The sequence below is a fragment of the Ursus arctos genome, unplaced genomic scaffold (genome assembly GCF_023065955.2).
Source record: "Ursus arctos isolate Adak ecotype North America unplaced genomic scaffold, UrsArc2.0 scaffold_14, whole genome shotgun sequence".
NCBI classification, from domain to species: Eukaryota; Metazoa; Chordata; class Mammalia; order Carnivora; family Ursidae; genus Ursus; species Ursus arctos.
The window spans coordinates 20,878,617-20,897,997 of NW_026622808.1; the positions used below are offsets into that span (position 1 = coordinate 20,878,617).

A 19,381-nucleotide genomic window follows, 5' to 3' on the forward strand; every position below is an offset into this window, starting at 1 on the left:
GAGACAGTTAGTATCAGTAAATATGTACTCCCTTGAGTCCCGTGAATGCCCCCTGTGGCACCTCAGTCCCCTTCCAAGTCCCCTGGACCTTCCTACGGTACAACAAACTAAAGGTTTACACTTGGCACAAAAGGGGAGCTTCCTTTCTAACTGGTCAGTGCCCATGTCACTCCAGTGTTAAATACTTTAAATATTACATCTGAGTCAGAGGAGAGAGCACATTCTAGATACAGGCAACAGCATCTGCAAAGGTCAGCAGATGCTGCTGATGGAGGAGGCTGGCATCCCTCTCCCTATTTTCTCCCTCTAAAATGCAACTGTGAACAGAAGGAAGTCTGGCTCTGCAGCGGGGTGGATCTGTATCCGAGTCCTGGTCTCGAACTTCCCATCTGTGTGACTTCGGACAAGTGACTCTTCCTCTCTGGATCTAGTTTTCCTCAACTGCGGTAATATTCATGGAGCAGTAGGGAGGCTTGAAGGAGATGAGGTGTGTAAGGGGCATGACCCATAGCAGGTGCTCAACTAAGGCCAATTTCCTTTCTCTGAGGTTGACCTCCCCTGTTGGCCTGGGTTCTCATCAAGCCGGAGTTTCAGGAGGGAAGACAGGTGGGGGGATGCATAAAAAGTAGGCAGAAGCAAAACAGAGTTAGGGCGTGAAGAAGGGCTGGAGAAAAGGTCTCCATACAGATGCCCGCCTGTCTGGCCTCTGCCCTCCTGAGCTGATAGAATTGGAGAAGGTTTCCATCCAGCCCTTATCAGGAGCTGGTGGTATTTCAAGGAAGGAAGGGAGGGAGGGAGGGAGGGGAAATCAAAAGCCCATTTGACACAAGTTGCCAGGCTGCGTGGCTGTGAACCGTGCCGGGCGTACATAGCAGGCAAGAAATCTGTTCCCTCGCTTCAACTGCCCATGAGGGCTCAGAACTCAGATACCAAGTCGGGATGATCAAAGCTGTGTGATCTTCCCCACCTTTAGTTCCCAGGTGGCCGTATGATGGGCCCTGGGCTCTCAACAGAGCCTCTGCTGACACTTTCTCTCCTTTTCACTGTGTGACTGACATGGTAATAACAACACGTCATCCCCGTTTCTTGCTACGAGTCAGGAATTAAAAGGAAGGGGAAGGTGTGGCACCAATGACTACCAGAAGTCAGGGCAGAAGTCCTCAGGGGACAAAAATCAGGGTCTCAATGGTCCCAGTGAATAACTTCTTAGATACACACCCTTCGCAATATGATGTATTGCGTCTCCCACCAAGAGATGGGATCTCTTGCCCCAGCCCTTGAATCTGGACTGGCCTCACTCCTTGCTTTGCCCGTCAGTGGCCAAAGTGAGGACGTCGCATTCCTGGGACCAGCCCTCCCGAGGCCTGTGTACTCCCTCTTTCTCCTAGGAACCCTGCTTCTGCCATCTGAACGGGCCCACACTAGCCTGCTGGAGGGTAAGACCACGTGGAGTGGAGCACAGTGGTCCCAGCCAAGGCCATCCTAGACCAGCCTACGGACAGCCAGCACGCAAACAGGAGAGCCACCCCGCTGCCCTGGAGCTGACCCCAGATGCATGAACAAGCTGATCTAAGGTCAGGTGAGGCACCCTGCTGAACTGCCCACCCTCAGAATCATAAGCTAAATAAATGCCATCACTTGAAGGCCCTGGGTTTTGGCACTGTTTGTCACATGGCGCTATCATGACAATATATTACTGATACGAAGAAGCATACAGAAGAGGTGATGATAAGGTGAACGAAGTCAGTTTTAAAATAAAATGCTCTTGGGGCGCCTGGGTGGCGCAGTCGTTAAGCGTCTGCCTTCGGCTCAGGGCGTGATCCCGGCGTTCTGGGATCGAGCCCCACATCAGGCTCCTCCGCTGGGAGGCTGCTTCTTCCTCTCCCACTCCCCCTGCTTGTGTTCCCTCTCTCGCTGGCTGTCTCTGTCAAACAGATAAATAAAATCTTTAAAAAAATAAATAAAATAAAATAAAATAAAATAAAATAAAATAAAATGCTCTGACTTTAAATATACCCTTCAACCATATACAAAATCAAAAGTTAGAACGCTGTCTAGAATGGTTAGAAAAGTGAAACACTTTCCCAGGCTCTCTCGGAGCTAGATGTGGCCATGCGCCTATTTCGGGCCATGAGATGTAAGTAGAAGCTTGGTGGATAGTTTCTGGGAAAGATTTTGCTCTGCCTGATGCAAAAGTTGGCAGAGCTGCATGGGGTCATCTTGTCCCTGCTTATTCCTGCCTGGGAAGTGGACACAATGCTAAAAGCTCTAGCAACCATTTTGCAACCATGAGGCAAAGGCCAAGAGAAAGCCAAAAGATTGGCCAAGAGATGCCAGCCCATGCCAACCAACACCCACTGCCAACTTTTTGTAACATGGCAAAAACTAAGCCCCCATTTGTTTAAGCCAGCACAGGTTGGCTCTTCTGTTACTCGCCATTTCTGAGCCACCCAAGACTCCGCAACAGGAACGTAGGAACCGCCCTTCTCCCTTACCCAGGTGTGAACACATGGGCTGCCGTGCCATCCTCCGTGGAGAGACTACCCCGCTAATGCAATTCTCACCTCACAGTAAGAGAAGCCCAGTTTGCTCATTTCTCCCTTTCTGGAACAAATGCTACTCATTGCCGCCAGCCAAAGACAATGCAAAATGTTGCTAACTCATCCCCAATCCTGGGCCCTGGATCCCACCAGGATCCTGTCTGGCTCCTCTGCTTCAACTTTCTATGCCTTTTATTCGCTCTGACCTGTTCTTCTCCGCGCAGAAGTCCAGCACCCCTCAGGCCGGGATGGAGAGAGTCCTCTCCTTCAGAATATCAATGGAGCCCAAACTCCCCAAAGGCCTAGGGTCTGGCTTTCAGCTGCCCCTCCTTTATCCCTTCCCTACAGAGCAGCCGTTCTCACTTCCCACGTGGGGCCAACAGGGTGAGCTCTGTTTTCCTCTCATTGCTGCAGACTGAAGATGAACTGACCCCCAAAATGCTTCACCAGGAAAGCTAAGGAGCTGAGCGACAGCTCGTGGCGGAACCAGCTGAGTGTAGCCGTCAAGACAGACACGGTGGGTGCTGTGCCCATGTCCCCCGTCACTCACTCTGAACACCTAGAATGTTCTGGCCACAGAGGCATGCTAGGTCTGAGTGCAGGGCAAGCCGGAAAAGCCAGCGAGCTCATGCCCCAGGAGGGTCTCCCAGCCCAGCCCCCTCGCTCCGTAGGTGAGCTAACCTGAGGGGTGTGCGCTCCTTGCCTCCCAAAGTTCTCGAGAGAGGAAGCAAGCGCCAGCTGCCAACGGCACTAACTTATTCGCTAATACACTTGACCGGCTGTCTTCTCTTCACTCTCTCGCCCCTCTACTCTCCATCTCTGTTTCCTGGGATCGACAAACTACTGGCCTTCAAATGTTTGTCCCAGCGTCAGTCTGAGTTCTCGGTGGCAAACACCAGAAACCGGCTGTCTGTCTTCGGCATTTTAGGAAATGCCGGAGGAAATTTAGCCGGAAATCAGCCGGAGTCCAGAGGAGGGGACTTGGAAAGTGGGCAGGAGCAATGCAGCCAGACCCACAGCCCCCACGGCAGCAGGCTGCCAGGAAGGAAGCCGGAACCCTCCCTTCGTGTCCGAAACATTCTGCTTTCCAATTCCTGGGTCGGGGAGCGTGTGACTGGCTGAGTTTGAATCACACGCCCTGATTACCAAGGGGTGGAGAGAGGACGACTCCCCCTTCCTGAAACCTTCGGTTCGTGAGCGAGCGTGGAGCCCTGTGATCCAGGAGTACTACGCACTAAGGGGTGGGGGGTTCTCCCCAGATTGGAAGCGGGGATTAGATGTTGCGTGCCAAATTATCAGGAGCCAATGTTCTCTCCAGCGAACTAACTGGTCTGTGGAACTGGGCTTGGAGAAGCACTCATAATTATTATCATCATTATAATTACAGTTATCAGCGTTAGAATCGCTAACAGCACTGAGCACTCATTCCGCGCCAGTTTCTAAGTGCTTTACATGGAATATCGCCTGGAATCCTACCTTTTGAGGTAGGTACAACTCTTATTCCCATTTCACAGATGAGCAAGCTGAGGCCCACAAAAGCACCGAGGCCCTTCTTCCTTTCTCTTCAAACCATCCCTCAGGAAATACCATCGATAAACTCCCCCCCACCACATGTCGGACATGAACTCATGAACCCTTCCAAACAACTCCGCAAGCTAGGGCACATTAGCCTGTCTTCCAGAGGAGCGAGCTGAGATTCCGGGGAGACACTGTCACCTCCCCAAGGTCACACCGCCGGGGAACGGAGCTGTGTGTTGGAACTGTTCGAACTCCCGAGCCTGCGGTCCTAGCCGCCGTGCATACTGGCTCCCCCCTCTTCCAGAGCCACCTGCACAAGGAGGAGCTGACTGGCAAAGCAAGGTTGCAACTCGAAGGTGCCACCTGAGCACCTTTTGATGTAGGACTCCCCTCTGAAACCCAGATCCACCAGACATGTCACTGCCGAGAAGTCACGCCGGGCTTGAGCCTCAATTTCTGCTGCCCGCTGCCTCATCTCTTAGTTCGGCATGATTGAGCCTCTCAGGTGAATTTCCTATTATCACCGGGTAAAACCACCCCAAACGCGCCCTCCCCTTTCATGAAGATCCGTCCAGATGTTTCAGTATGATGTAACCAGAGTTTTATTTGGGAAGAGATACATAATAATATGTAATGCCCATTTTCTTCATCTTTCTAAACACGCCCACTATTTATTTCACTCTTCCGATAAAACAACAACAACAAAACAAAACCAAAACCAAAAAAACTGTAAAGGAGAGGAAAAAGACCCAGGAAATCAAGCTGGTCCCCAAATGAGGTCACCCAACCCTCAAACCCTGGCACAGGTGGTAGAAACTACCAAAGTTTTTCCTTCTTCCTTTGCTTTTCAATCAGACCTTTGCCACCAAGATTTGACGCATCCCCATCCCCCTTATGGACAACCCTTTAGAGTCTCTCTTTTCCCCCTAATTACAAAGCCCCCAAAACTTTCGTCTCTCTTCAGCTGCAACTGACGTGGCTGACTGTGGCTTGCCTCTCTTGCTAACCACCTGTCTGTCCCCGGAATCTTCTGTTTCCTTCCCTGACCCTCTTCCTCCCTCTGGTCCCTTGGTGTGGGTGCTTCCTCGACCCTGTGTTCCTGTCCCTTACACCACCACGCCTGCAGCGCTCAGGCACTCTCTGGCCTTAACCACACTCTTTGTGGATGACTCTCAAGGCCAGACCGGGCAGGCAGGCTTTAACCGTGTCCACATCTGTCTAAATGACATTTCTACTTTGATGTCTTGCAGGGACCTCAGCATGACTGAAATAAGTTCTCACTAGAAGCGCCCTGGGCCCCTGCAATGGCACTACCAATATACCCGTCAATAGTTGGTTGATTATCATGTTCTGGAATGTTCTTTTTTCTGGGAACGAGTCCTTAAATCCATCCCTCCCTTCCTATTTCCATTATCACCCCAAATCATCCCAGACATGGAATCACCCCAATTCTAGGACTTCCTCCACCACAGGAATCCTCCTCCCCACTCCCTCCTCTTGACTACATTTTATTGCTAAAAATTATCTATCAAATCTTCACCTCAACACAATGAGGTTAGTATTAACATGAGCCTCATTTAACAGATAAGTAAAATAAAGACTAAGAAGAGTAAATCATTTGCCCGAAGTCACACATCTTCTGAGCAGGAGAGCCAGGAATTGAACCCACATCCCCAAAGTGATGTCCTGTCTGACATGGGAGAGTTAAATTCTGATTCTGAACTAAGTGCACAAAGGAAGAATTGTGTAGACTCAAAAAACACCCTCAACAACCTTTAAATCATCCATAAAGTACAATATGTATAGTTTTGCATATTTAAGCCTGGGCAGTAATAAGCGTGTATAACCTGGACAGTAATATGTGATATAAAAGAATGTGAATGGGATGCTTCATGTGACAGATACCACTAACTGTCCCAACAGCCAGCTCCCTCTTCCCCATCTTTCTTGCAAGTAGAACTAGCCTCCCATAAAATGGCAAAAACGCCAGACACTCATGTTTCTCGTCTGCCCTGAAGCTGGAAATGGTCATGTGATTGGTATAAGCCAATCAGATGTGGAAGGAAATCTGCTGGGAACTTCCAGGCAAGATTTGTTTCTCCTAGATAAAAATGAAAAGCCTCCAGTGGGAGTTTTCTCTCCCAGTCATTACTTTCCTGCTTTTGAATGAGGTCGTGAGAGGAGGAGATATGGCAGCCATTTTGCCACCTTGGGGCAACAAATCATGAGGTCGAAATTCAACTCAATGGGGGCGGGGGGTGGGAGGACATCACTGAGCCATTGAACTAATCCCAGTCTACAGATTTGTGGATTTCTAAGTCAGGTAACAAAAACATCTACTTAATGATAAAGTCCCTTCTAGATGTCTCTTCTGTTACTTGAAGAGAAAACATTCCTAGCTGATGGACTGGGTTCTAGGACGAACATGAATCATGCTCATTCCCTGGAAAAAACTCACTAAATGCAATGAGAGGTAGAAATGACCTCACTATTTAATTATTATAGTCATCCTTTTTCTTTTTCTATGTGTGCCAATTACATAACAATGATTTTGTATAAGTCAGATTTGCATAGAATGCAGTTCTGCTACACGCTCTGCACTTTCTGCTTTGAAAACATTCAGGGCTATTTCCCATGAATCAAAACTCATCAGTCTAGTTTACAAAGACCTCTTAGTCTGATCCCTCCTGTCCACTCAGTCTTATAACGGTTCAGCGTCACGTCCCTGGCATACCAACGTGAAGCAAAGGAAAGCAGCACCAGCCACATTTTAGTACCCAGAGCAGGACTGAGGTTTAGGGTTTAGGTCTCCTTCCTGCCTCTGTTCCTACTGCCAGAGTTTCGCGTCCTGAAATTCTGTGGGTGGCCTCCAAATATGCCTGTGTACAGCGAAAACAAAACAACCCAGGAGCTTCGGCACCAACCGTGTCTCTTCGGTACCACAAAAAAAAAAACACGACTCCTAAAATCAAAGCTTCTTAGGGTGGAAGGGACTCCCGAGCATGAAGTATTTGATACATTTCAGCCTGTGATGTCTCCGAAAGTTTACATGTAGACAAGTTACACACTTAGAAAATATACTCCAGCTGTCTGGTTCAGTGTGCAACCTGCATAACCATACACAGTAGACCTGAGAACACACTGCTGCTCATATCACCCCCCCGACACACACACAAACCTGTTCATGCTTGTGCCACTTTATCAGTGCAAAGTAGCTAAAAAGGTGATTCCAGAGGAGTTTTAGTCCATTGAGAGCTCAACACATAAGACACGCCGTAATTCCTGGGGCAGGACTACTGCTAATGGGCAGGCTTATCATAGCCACAGTACATATAATAGTTAAGGTGACACTTCCAACTGCCCTCCAAAATTGCACGATCAGATCTATACCAGGTGAAATGCAGGGGCACTTGGGAAGGGCTTCTGTGCCTCAATTTATTGTACTCCAAGACTTCCCTCAACATCAGCAGGTTATAAGTACCATCTATTCAGTCATTCTGTCAAAAACACCTATTGAGCACCTACTGTGTGCCTGGCACTATTCTAGGCATGGGGGCATAGCACCATGAGCAGAAGAAACAAAATCCCTGTCCACAGGAAGCTTACCTAGTGGAGGAGACTGGAAGAAAATAAAGTGAAATATCTACTTTGTCAGAAAGCGGCAAGTGCACAGAAAAAAATCTAAATAGAAGACAGAGGACAGGAAGTGTCAGAAGTGTTGGGATTGTAGATAAGGAGCCAGGGGACATTGGTGTGAAGTCTTCAAGATGAGGACATGGATTGAGAAGAGCATACCAGGTACAGGGCACTGTAAGTGCAAAGGCCCCGAGGTGGAAAAACGCGCCTGAAGTGCTCAAGAAGCAGTGAGGAGCCTCGCGCGGCTGGTGCCAAGCGAGCAAGGGTGGCTGCCGATGAGGGTGGGAAGTGACGGGGGCAGATCATGCAGGACCTTGTGGGCTGTGGTGAGGACTTTGGCTTTTACACTGAGCGAAACAGGAACCATGAGGAAGATGTGAGCAGAAGAGTGATTTGATCTCATTTATGTGTTAAAAGGATTCTTCTGGCTGCTTGTGTTGATAACGGACTGTGGGGGAGGAGGGCAGACGTGGAGAGACCTGGGCACAGCCTGCTCCAACAAGCCAGCTGAGAGATGATGATGCCTCAGCCCGGGTGGTGGCAGCGGAGGTGGAAGAAGACAGAACTTCCAGAATTTTCGAAAGGATGGACCATGAGGGAGGAGGTGTCAAGATTTTTAGCCAGAGCCCCGGGAAGGATGGAGCTGCCATCCGATGATGTAAAAAGACAGGAAGAGCGACATGAGAAGGAGGCACAGGAGTTCAGTTTTGGACATCTTGAGTGTGAGATGTCCGTGGACTCCTCCCCACACGGGGACTGCAAGAAAGCTCCGGGCAGAAAACTTAAGTCTGGGGAACATCAGTACAGAAGGTATTTACACCTTTGAGATTGGTGGACATCACCAAAGGGCTCATTATAGCCAGAGAAGTCAAAAAAATGGGGCTCTGATTTTTCTAGACCCCGCCCGCCAAACCTCAGCTTTACCATTCTACTACTACATGACCCCACCAAAGGCAAGGGCTTGTCGTCTCTGGGACAGGCCCAGGTCCTGCCCAGAGAGGGGACTGTCCAATTTCTACAACCTCTGTCACAACAGAGCATCTCCAATGTATCTCCTCCCTGCATAAAGCAAAGCACAGTGTCTCTCACTTGGCAGCCTCTGCCTCAGCCCCAGGCACCCACTTGCTTCCCGTTCCGCTGAGATTTCCTCTACCCGCCAGGCAGCCGCCTCCCTGCCCTGGTGAGAAGAGAGGAGTCATTTAGCCCTGCAAACTGTAGAGGCAGTGGCCAGATGCCTCACTGGAGGCAGGCTGGTGTTTGTCATAGCAATTGAAGAGGACAAGACCTCAATAAGCCCCTAAACCTGCTGAGAGATGGATGGCAAGGTCTTCTCCAGCCACACAAGGAAACTGCCCAAGAAGCTCAGTACGGAGCAATGTCACCTGGCCACCTGGTCCTCACTCAGCCCCTCCCCACTCCAGTCAGGGGCGGAGGGAGAAAGGAGGAAGTCTTTATCTGGTGAGGCGTGCTGTGCGCTGTCCAGGGTGCTGAAATCTCTAACCCGCTAGGCTTCTAACTATTATGGCTCCAAGACGAGGACTTTTGGGAGATGATCCGTGGAATTAAAAGGGATAAACTAGAAAGCAAGAAGTCAGTAAAGGGTGCGCTAATGAATGGGTATCATCGTGAGCAACTGGAATTCAATTCTGTGGAAGGCCCTTTGAGAGGTAGAACACACCTCCAAGTCTTCTCACTGAGCAACGGGGAAGCCAGGCCTATTTATACACTGACTGCCTCTCTCACTGCTTAAGGGCTGCTCCGGGGGTGTTAAACGTCTGTCATGTGGGCTGAACAAACTCCTGCAATGCTGGAGAAGACCCTCCAGCACAGATGCAGAAAGATGAGAGTACGGGAGGTACAAAGAGGTTAGCTTGCATGGGAACTTCTCATCACAGGTAAACTTGGAGGTGAGCGGGACAAATATGGAGTGGGGCATTTGCAGGATCTACCACACCTCCAAAGGAATATGTTCTAATTTCCTTTCCTTCAATTCATCAACTCCCATTTATGAAGAACTCAGAATAGTCCAGGGGCTCGGTTCATGGTGTCGGCCACAATGTTGCCTTCTCCAATCCCTACCACAGCCCGAGGAGGCAGACACAATCCCTTTTTCCAGGTGAGAAAACTGAGGTTTGGAGGGATCCGTGCACATTCTCGAGTTCATCACTGGCAGAGCTCCCTTGGACTCTGAAGCCCAGGTCTTAATCATTGGTCTATGCCAGTCTCCCATTTGTGGACATCTCTTTTGCCCATTTTTTTCCCTGCTACAGTGGAGTCCAAGATAGGGAAGAAAAGTAAATTTTATTTTAAAGAAATAGTGTAGGACACAAGAATATGGATTCTCGCTCCAGATTGACCTGACTTTAAATCCTAGATCTACCACTTATGAGGTAGGTGACATTGGGCAAGGTGTTTAGCCTCTTTGAGCCTTAGTTTCTTCATCTGTAAAGTGGGGGTAATAGTGGTACTTATTTCAGAGGGCTGTAAAGATTAACTGAGGATACATCCATGTATAGTATATCATGTTGTAAGTGCCTTCTAAGTTCTAATTTGTCAATGTTGCCATCGCTATTAATAACAGGTATTATGTTTATAAGGATACTGGGCTGAATATACGTCTTTGAACTTAACTGAGGATAACTCAGGTTATCCTAGTTTTAGGGCACCATCCCAGTAGAGTGGTTGAGATCCTGATCCATCCTTTACTAGCTGGGGGACCCCTTGCAAGTAGCTCGACCTCTCTGAGCCTCAGATTCATCTCTAAAAAAGGCTTGTGGAACTGAAATGTGATAACACACATGAAATTGTTAATATAGTGCTGGCACATAGTAAATGCTTAATAAATGATGGGAATAACAAGCATGGCAGCCAACATCATTACTATCACTGTCACCATACTACAAGATGGAGAAGCTAACCCCCGCTGCTAGGAAGTGAGGCTGTTCCTGGTGGAACACTATTCAGCAAATACCATGACAACCAAATGCTTTGAACAATAAAAAGATCAATGCTCTCTCAATGATAAAACTCTCTGAATGATAAGAAGTATTTGTGCCATAGTAGGGAACTCTTCTGAAACCAAGGGTGACTGATCCACCGGAGAAGAAATTAATGCAGAGAGACATTAAAATAAAATGCAGCTGGTATTTATAGGAGCTGTTGTTGGTCTCATGAGTTAGAGCACCAACTCTGTGTTGTTTTTGTTGTTGTGTTTACAATGCTGTTTTTATTTTCAGGCAACTCAGAACAGCAACATGGGAGGTGAAGGAAGGAGGAGAGAGTGAAGAGTGGTGACAGGTGTTTGTTCAATTGATCAAAGGGAAGACAGTGTGAGGTGTGTGACTCTGGTCAAGTCCTTATGACCCTACTGGGCCCCAGTTTCTTCAGCTGTGTAAAGGGGAACTAGGATTACTATCTGAGGCTCCCTTTCTATCTCTCTGGAAAGGGGCCACAGGCTGGGTACTTGGGGGATGGAAGGAAGGAAAAGGCAAGGCTCTGATGACAAAAACTCAGTTGGGGGGGGGCATTAGTCATCTATACCACTCCCACTGCCCCCAAACTGGGGTTCTAGGCTCCTTGATGTGAGCACAGCTTCAGATTCTGGAAGTTTCCTGATTTGCCACCATCTCAGTGTAAGTTTGACTTTGGGCAAACAACTTAGCCTCTCTGTGTCTTAACTCCCTTGTGAGTGAAATAAAGGGTTTCGACCTGCCAGAGTCCATTGAGTCCTAAAATTCAGTGATGCCATGAAACCAAAGCCAACATCCTTTCCTGATGTCACCTGAGTGGCTGGGTATTTTCCTCACTTCTGATCCTCAACAAAACTTCCCAACGGCTGGGGCAGTTGGTAGGACCTTCCAAAAAGGAGCCATCATTTTTACAGAGTCATGAAATGTCAGAGTTGGCAAGGACCCAGAGTTCCTCTGTCCCATGCCTTATTTGATGTCAGAGTATCTGTCATAGACTCCTGGGCTGTTTGACTATATCAATACAACGGTCCCATCTCCATAAACAGCCTAGTGCATTTGCCAGAACACTCTGATTCTCAGAAGTATTCCCGCTTTGCAGCCATTTATTTTACTGAACACCTAGGCCAGGTACAGGGCTAAGCCTGCGAATACAAAAACAACGGTCTTCATCCCTACCCTGGTCGTGTCCACAATCTCCTTTGTTAACATGCACGATTGCATTATTCGACCTCCCAGATGTTTATACATATGTTTGAGCATTACAGTCAAAGCTCTGTCATCTCAGAAATACAGCCAAGCTTCCGAAATCTTCCTCTTACACGATTTCAATTTAACGATCAGACCTTCGAATACAATAGAAGCACACTTCAAAGGGGTTTGATAAAATTGCAAAGTTAGAATTTCTCGGAGGCCTTGAACTACACAGAACAAACCAAACTCCATGGGTATGATATTTTCTGCCAAACTTTACACAAGAAGGTGAGAACCTTATCAATCCATGAAAAATGAACTGGTGTTTTAATGCTGCGGTTTGCTTAGCAATATGAGAAGACAATGAGTTAATCAGAAAGTGCTCATTAAGGCCATGTCATCTCAGTGTCAGATTCATACACTCAGGTCCCCTCCCCCTAGAACGCGGAACGAAGAGTACACAGCATTTGCCTGGCAGCGCCACCCCACACAGAAGGCTGAGTTTGTGGGGCTTGCAGTCCCTACTCTCTGTTCCTTGCTTACAGCCCAACAGGAGACCAAACAGCCCCCTGGAATTTGAAGTAATGAAATTTGAGCTATGTGCTTGATTTGAAGGAGACAGAACTGGAGACAATAAGGAAGGGTGGCTGATTACGGGAGAAGCAACAGGGAGACAAGCAAGAGAAAAGAAGGCAGGAAAAATGTAGAGGGATAGGAAAAGGGGTAAGAAAGAAACACAGCGGTCGCTCCTTGCGGTGTTAGGAGCAGGACCCCCTGAGAATCTAATGAAAATTACAGACTAGAAAAATATACAGATACACGTCATTTTTGCATGCAATTTCAGAGGGTCCACGGATCCCATTCATTCTAAGGCTTTCATCCTTAGGACCTATCTGTCTCCAATGAAGAATTTCTCCTCTAGAGCCTCATCAGATGTTAAAAAACTAGGGGAAAAGATCACCTTGTTGTAATCAAGGAGCAGATGCAAACGGCCCAGTGGCTAACTAACTTACCACCCGGCCGCCTTTCAACTTAATGACCATCTACTGAGACTTACTACCTACTAAATGGTATACGTGCTTCTCTGGATGTTCCAAGAACCATGTTATAAAGAACCAGGGATATTTTCTTAGGGCTTCTTACTGCCAGCAAGGTCAAGCCAGCCCCTGCCAGCAAGAGCCAGCCCCCACGGAGTATAAATTGGCACAGCCACTTTGCAGAGCCATTTGGCAATGCCTCGTGAAGCCGGGGCTGTGGAGTACGCCACTCAGCAGTTCCACTCCCAGGCAGAAGCCCTGGAGAAATCCACTAGCAAGAGTGAGGGGACAGCTTGGTTCAAAAGAGCCCAAAGCTGGAAATGACCCAAAGAGATAAATACATGGTAGAATATTCCTACTGCAGAATACTATGCAGCAGGGAAAATGGCTGAGTGAGACCTCGTCCTGTCAATCACATTAATCTCACGGTGAGTGCAGAAGAAAGGCTGTCGAAGGAAACGCTGACAGAGAAACTTAAAACAGTGCCAGAACGCAGCATATATGTTTCTTACGTAGTCAAAATATAAAATAGGTACTATGTATTCCTTATACCCTTATTTACACATATATAAAAGGGCAAATACATAACAGGAAATGATAAACACAAAACTCAGGAAGTGTTTCTGCATGGGGAAGAGAAAGGAACAAAACCAGGGAAGAGAACACAGGGGACTTACACTGTATGAGAAAGGTTTCGTTTGGGGGCGCCTGGGGGGCTCAGTTGGTCGTGCATCCAGCTCTTGGTTTTGGCTGAGGTGATGATCTCAGGATCGTCAGATAGAGCCCCACATCAGGCTCCATGCTCAGCGTGGAGTCTGCTTGAGTTTCTCTCTCCCTCTGCCCCTCCACCCGCCACCAGTTCTCTATGTCTCCCCTGCCAATAAATAAATAAATCTTAAAAAAAGAAAAAGAAAAAGAAAGATTTCATTTTCATGGTAGGCTGCTTTTCCATCAATTCCCTGTCCTCACCTCTTCCACTCTCTTCCTCACTTACTCTGTTCCAGCCACTCTGGCCTTCTCACTGCTCACCAAACATACCAGATACAGTCTGGCCTCAGGACCTTTGCATGTGCTATTTATTCCCTCTGCCTGTCACTGCCCTCCTTTAGCTATCCTCAAGGCTCATTCACTCACCTCCTTCAGGTTTTCATTCAAATACTGCCTTCCCGATAAAGTCTTCCCTGGCTTCCAGCCCTCTTGCTCATAACACGTCCCATCCTTTCTCTGATTGATTATTTCTCTGTAGCCCTCATTGCCCCCTAACACACTAGATATTTATTCATTCACTTATTCATTTAGTTTTTCTTCACCACTTGACTATCTGTTGCACAAAAGGAGGGACTTTTATCTGTTTTGTTCACTGCTGTGTCCCAGAGCCTGGCACATAAAAGGTGCACAAAAAAATATTCATTGAATGAATATTTGAATACACGAATGTTTGTTATATTATTCTCTACTTTTTGAATGTCTAAATATTTTGTTATGCACTTTTTAAAAAAAGATTTATTCATTTATTTTTAAAGAGAGAGAGGGAGGGAGGGAGCGTGAGTGTGGTGGGGAGGGGCAGAGGGAGAGAGAATCTCAAGCAGACTCCCCACTGAGTGTGGAGCCAAATGTGGGGCTCAATCCCATGATCCCATGATCAGGACCCAAGCCAAAATCAAGAGTCAGATACTCAATGGCCTGAGGCACCCAGGCACCCCTTTGTTATGCACTTTTAACAACAACAACAACAAAGTCAGCTATTAGAATGTTTCACAGACAAGTTTCCTACCAAGGTAAGAAAAAGGTGCCCAAAACCACAACATGTCTTTGGAACATGCCAAGGTCCCAAGCCACAGGACTATGGGCGCAACCAACAGAGGACCCTCAAGGAGCACTCAAGCCCACTAGAGCTAGCCCAGGGTCCCCACAACAGACCACTCACATCTGAATGCCTCTACCAAAACAGCCCAATATGACAAAGCTCCTTTTGGGAAAAGCAACATTGCAATGAAACAACAAATGTGCTCAAAACCTGAATTGCAGGAGCCCAGCCAACACAGCATGGGTGCTAAGACCCATGACATCTGCCAGGAGAGGCAGGATCTGGAACAGCAACAGAGCCTAGAGGAGAAATCTGATCCTAGAAGAGAATTATGACCCCATAGAGGACAGCTGTGACTCCACAGAGGAGAGCTGTGACCCCACACAAGGGAGCTGTGACCCCACAGAGTAGACCTGTGACCCCACAGAGGAGACCTGTGACCCCACAGAGGGGAGCTATGACTCCACAGAGGACAGCTGTGACCCCAGAGGAGAACTGTGATGACTCCACAGAGGACAGCTGTGACCTCACAGAGGAGACCTGTGACCCCACAGAGGGGAGCTATGATGCCACAGAGGGGAACTGTGACCCCACAGAGGGCAGCTGTGACCCCACAGAGGGGAACTATGAGGAATGAATAGGAGTCTTGGAAGACAAGCCAGTCTTAGCTTGGAGGAGAGGAGTGGATGGGCAGAGGTGCCAGAAATCAGCACGAAATGGTAATGTCTACACTGGCATCTGTTACAGGACTTTGGGGTCCCTGACAGAGGGGACCCCTCAGCAAATCCACCTTCCTTTCCTTCCAAGCACAGTCTAATGCTCCCCAGCTTCCCCTGCAGTGATGTGTGTCATGTGAATAAATTCTAGCCAAAAGAATAGGAAAGGAAGAGGCATGTGCCAGGCCCATAAAACCTCCCTAGTATCACTTTGCATGCTCATTTCCCTTCTGTGGTTTGTTGGAGATAAGCACAGAGTTCTTGGAAGCTGTGAGTCAATGATGAGGAGCCACAATGTGGCAAGGGCCTGGGTTCCCTCAATCACTGCTTGGAGGAGAGAGCCCTGCCAACAAGGAACAACTGTTTTGGACTTCCAGTGAGTGAAAAATAAATTTCTGTTGTAAGACATTACCGAGTTTATTCTATTGTCATAACAGCTAGTGTTACTTTATAGAAAGGGTCCTTGGCGGAAAGTGCATACACACTCACCTTTCAACTACGGTGCACTATATACAGATCCGAAAACTCTTCAAAGGCAGTCACTGTACCTTATCTAGCTTGGTTTTCTCCACAGCCCTACCAAAACCCGTTGCACCCAGAAATCCTCAACAAACATTTACCGGTTGGAAATCCAGACCAACCTGAATAAAGGCATCCCCAAGTGAGGCAAAAGGACCACATATGCACAACAGTTAAAAATTCGAGTTCTGGAATCACATAATTTTAGGCTCAAATTCTAGTTCCACTAGCTGGGTGATCTTAGGCAAGTTCATATCTGTGCTTCGGATCTCTCTGTGTTCGCATGGGAATATTCATATTTCCTAATTCACCGGGTTGCTGTGAGATTAAATGAGAGAATGCACACAAAGCTCACTGGAAGCAGTCAACTCTAATAAGCCATTATTCTAACTGTAACCAAAGCATCTGCAGCAACATGCAGCCAGGGTAGGGAGATGGGGAGCGAGAAGGCAGAGGCAGGGTGAAGAAGCACAGGGGGACTCAGCCTTCCCGAGCCCAGCCCAGACACACCAACCATGATGTTTCCAAAGTCTTCAGAGTTCGAGATAATTCTAAGAAACACAGCCGCTGACACTTACCCTGTTAGCACCACCACGAAGTCCATCACGTTCCAACCATTCCTTAAGTAAGAGCCTTTATGGAAGGCAAACCCCAGGGCGATGATTTTAATGCCAGCCTCGAAACAAAAAATTCCAATGAAGTATGGTTCTGTATCATCCTGGAAGGGAGAGAAGGTAAGGTCAAGATCTTGGCTGGACAGAGGGTGGCACGACTGGGGACCCGGCCCACCCAGAGATCTCTACCCATTTTTCCTCACCTCTCCTACCCTCCAGCACTCACTGCCCCCTAATGCATCCTTTCCAGAGTTCTCTTGCCTGAATGCTTTTGCAAGAGAAGCAGAAGCATGGAGAAGACACCTTCCTTCTTTCCTTCTGGCCAACCTCACATATCACTTGGCCAAACAGAATTGTTTGTTTGGATCTCTGGCGTCCAGTATAGCAGGCATTGGTCACATGTGGCTATTTAACTGTAAATTAATTCAAATGAAATAAAATAAGAATTCAGCTCCTTAGACACACTAGCCACATTCCAGTGACTACTATATCAGACAGTGCAGATGGAGAGCATTTCCATCACTGCGGAGAATTCTACTGGAAAGCACTGATTCAGTGTATTTGTCACACGCATCCCTCAAGGCCTTTGAGGTTGGACCCTGTCCACCAACCTCCCTCACCCCCGGATCTGACACTCGTGAAGATTCGCAGCTGGTACGCACCAGCGCAGCCACTCAGGTTGCTAAAATACTGGAGAAATACTTCCGCGTTTACTGGCAAATGGCCAGTGTCCTGGTCCCCAACTCCTCCCTGAACCTCCTGACAGTTTCCGGCTTCCAGCTGATAGTCTATAGTATTTGAAATTAAGCTAAAAGCTCCACTCCATCAGAGCCCCTATGTGGATGGTTTCCAATCTTTTACGAAGTTTCTCAAGCTTCAATCCTTTCCGCCTTCGTGATTCTTTCCCTATCGGCTTGCCATGGTACTACTATTTGCTCCCTATTTTTCCAGCTGACTCTCTTTACTTAGCTTCATCTTTAAAAAACCCCCCAAAAACCCCCAAAACTTGGAATCATAAGTTTGATAGGTTAGTGATATGTTTTAGAATACATGTTATAATTCATACCTATTAACAGTTAGATGTCTTGAGAACCATCTATACTTTGTGGATTAGGAACGAGTGGATTCTTACATCCCCCTCTACCTACACTTGAGCTATTACAGCTGGCTCTGAAAAGGTGACAGAAAGGAAAAAAAGTCTCCTTTGTTGCACTGGCAGAATGCCAGGAGAGGAACCAGTGGGTCTGGGGATGGATAGGGGGATTGACAAGGATCTTAGTGCTAGTTTACAGCTCTGCTGACTTTCACCAATGAGTAACACTGAATGAGGACTATGTATGTCCCGCAGAGCTGACATCCATAACACGAGACACAGAAGATAGAAGAACAAGCCAAATGACACCATACACAAGCAACCAGGCTAACATCAGAATGTGGGACATGCTTTAGGGCCACCGCACTGGTTTCTGCCATAAGTCAAGGGCAGGAAGGAAAACAGCTGCTTTAGTTTAAAAGGTTTAAGCAGGGATGCCTGGGTGGCTCAATCAGTTGGGCATCTGCCTTTGGCTCAGGTCATGATCCCAGGGTCCTGGGATTGAGGTCCATGTCAGGCTCCCTGGTCATTGGGGAGTCTGCTTCTTCCTCTGCCCTCCCCCTGATTGTGCTATAGTCTCTCTCTCTCTCTCTCAAAAATAAATAAATAAAATCTTTAAAAAATATATATATATGGTTTAAGCAACATAACAAAATCTAGACCTGGTCTGGATCCTGGTTTGACCAAACCGACTGAAAAATGCTATTTCTGAGAAAATCTGATTCCTGACTGGGTCTTAGATGGTTCCAAGGAACCACTGTAAGTTGTGTTGGGTGTAAAAATGTCACTGTGGTAATGGAAGAAAATGCTCATACTTTTAGCAATGCAGACTTAAGTAAGTATATGGCAGTGAGCTGGTAAGTTGTCTGGGATTTGCCTTCAACCATTTTGGCCGGGAAACACAAACCAATGAAATGCAAGGGGACAGAGGAAACAAATAAGGCAAAGTCTTGACAACAGTTGAATCTGGGTGAGGGGTTCATGAAGGGGTTCATTGTACTGTTCTCTTCATTTCCATGTATAGTCAAACACCTTTCACAAGAATTTTATTTCTCGGGGCGCCTGGGTGGTGCAGTCGTTAAGCGTCTGCCTTGGGCTCAGGGCATGATCCCAACGTTCTGGGATCGAGCCCCACATCGGGCTCCTCCACTGGGAGCCTGCTTCTTCCTCTCCCACTCCCCCTGCTTGTGTTCCCTCTCTCGCTGGCTGTCTCTCTCTCTGTCAAATAAATAAATAAAATCGTTAAAAAAAAAAAAGAATTTTGTTTCTCATATGATGTTTCTACGGACAATGTGAACACCTGTCACCCACTGCCCTCCCGGGCAGCATCGGGTTTGCCAGGTCTTGGGGGGTGAGTCGTGAAGGCATCTCTCTCTCCAGATTATTGGTGCTCGTGAAATTTAGGCTTCCCAGGTGGGGGGGGCTCGTGATCCAGCGCTTGGCTCCAAGACTGAGAGCCCACTCTGCCCTCTGCTCCCATAGCCACGGCCACTCGCCTCTAAAGCGAAAGAGAGACAGCACTCACCAGTCGTTCAGACATTGGGGTCTTGTCATCATCAGGCAGGTGCTGCTCCAGAGCAAGGACGATGCAGTTTGCTATGATGGTGGCTAAAATCATATATTCAAAGGGAGTATGGAGGAATTAAGGAAAATCTTTCCAGCTTGTTTAGGCTCACAGCAAAACTCAGCGGAAGGTAGAGAGATTCCCCCCACACACACCCCGCCCCCACACATGCACAGC

At 47.7% G+C, this 19,381-nt stretch overlaps 1 protein-coding gene across 1 annotated transcript in view; it reads right to left on the minus strand.

Annotated features, from left to right (window-relative positions):
* Positions 1-19,381, minus strand: part of CACNA1A (calcium voltage-gated channel subunit alpha1 A) — a 213,028-nt gene that overhangs the window by 156,008 nt on the left and 37,639 nt on the right. Inside the window, exons 2-3 of the mRNA XM_057311555.1 lie at positions 19,166-19,271; positions 16,512-16,651 (exon numbers count right to left, since the gene is read on the minus strand). Of these exons, the coding sequence (XP_057167538.1) occupies positions 16,512-16,651; positions 19,166-19,271 (246 nt within the window). The remainder of the gene's footprint in view (positions 1-16,511; positions 16,652-19,165; positions 19,272-19,381) is intronic.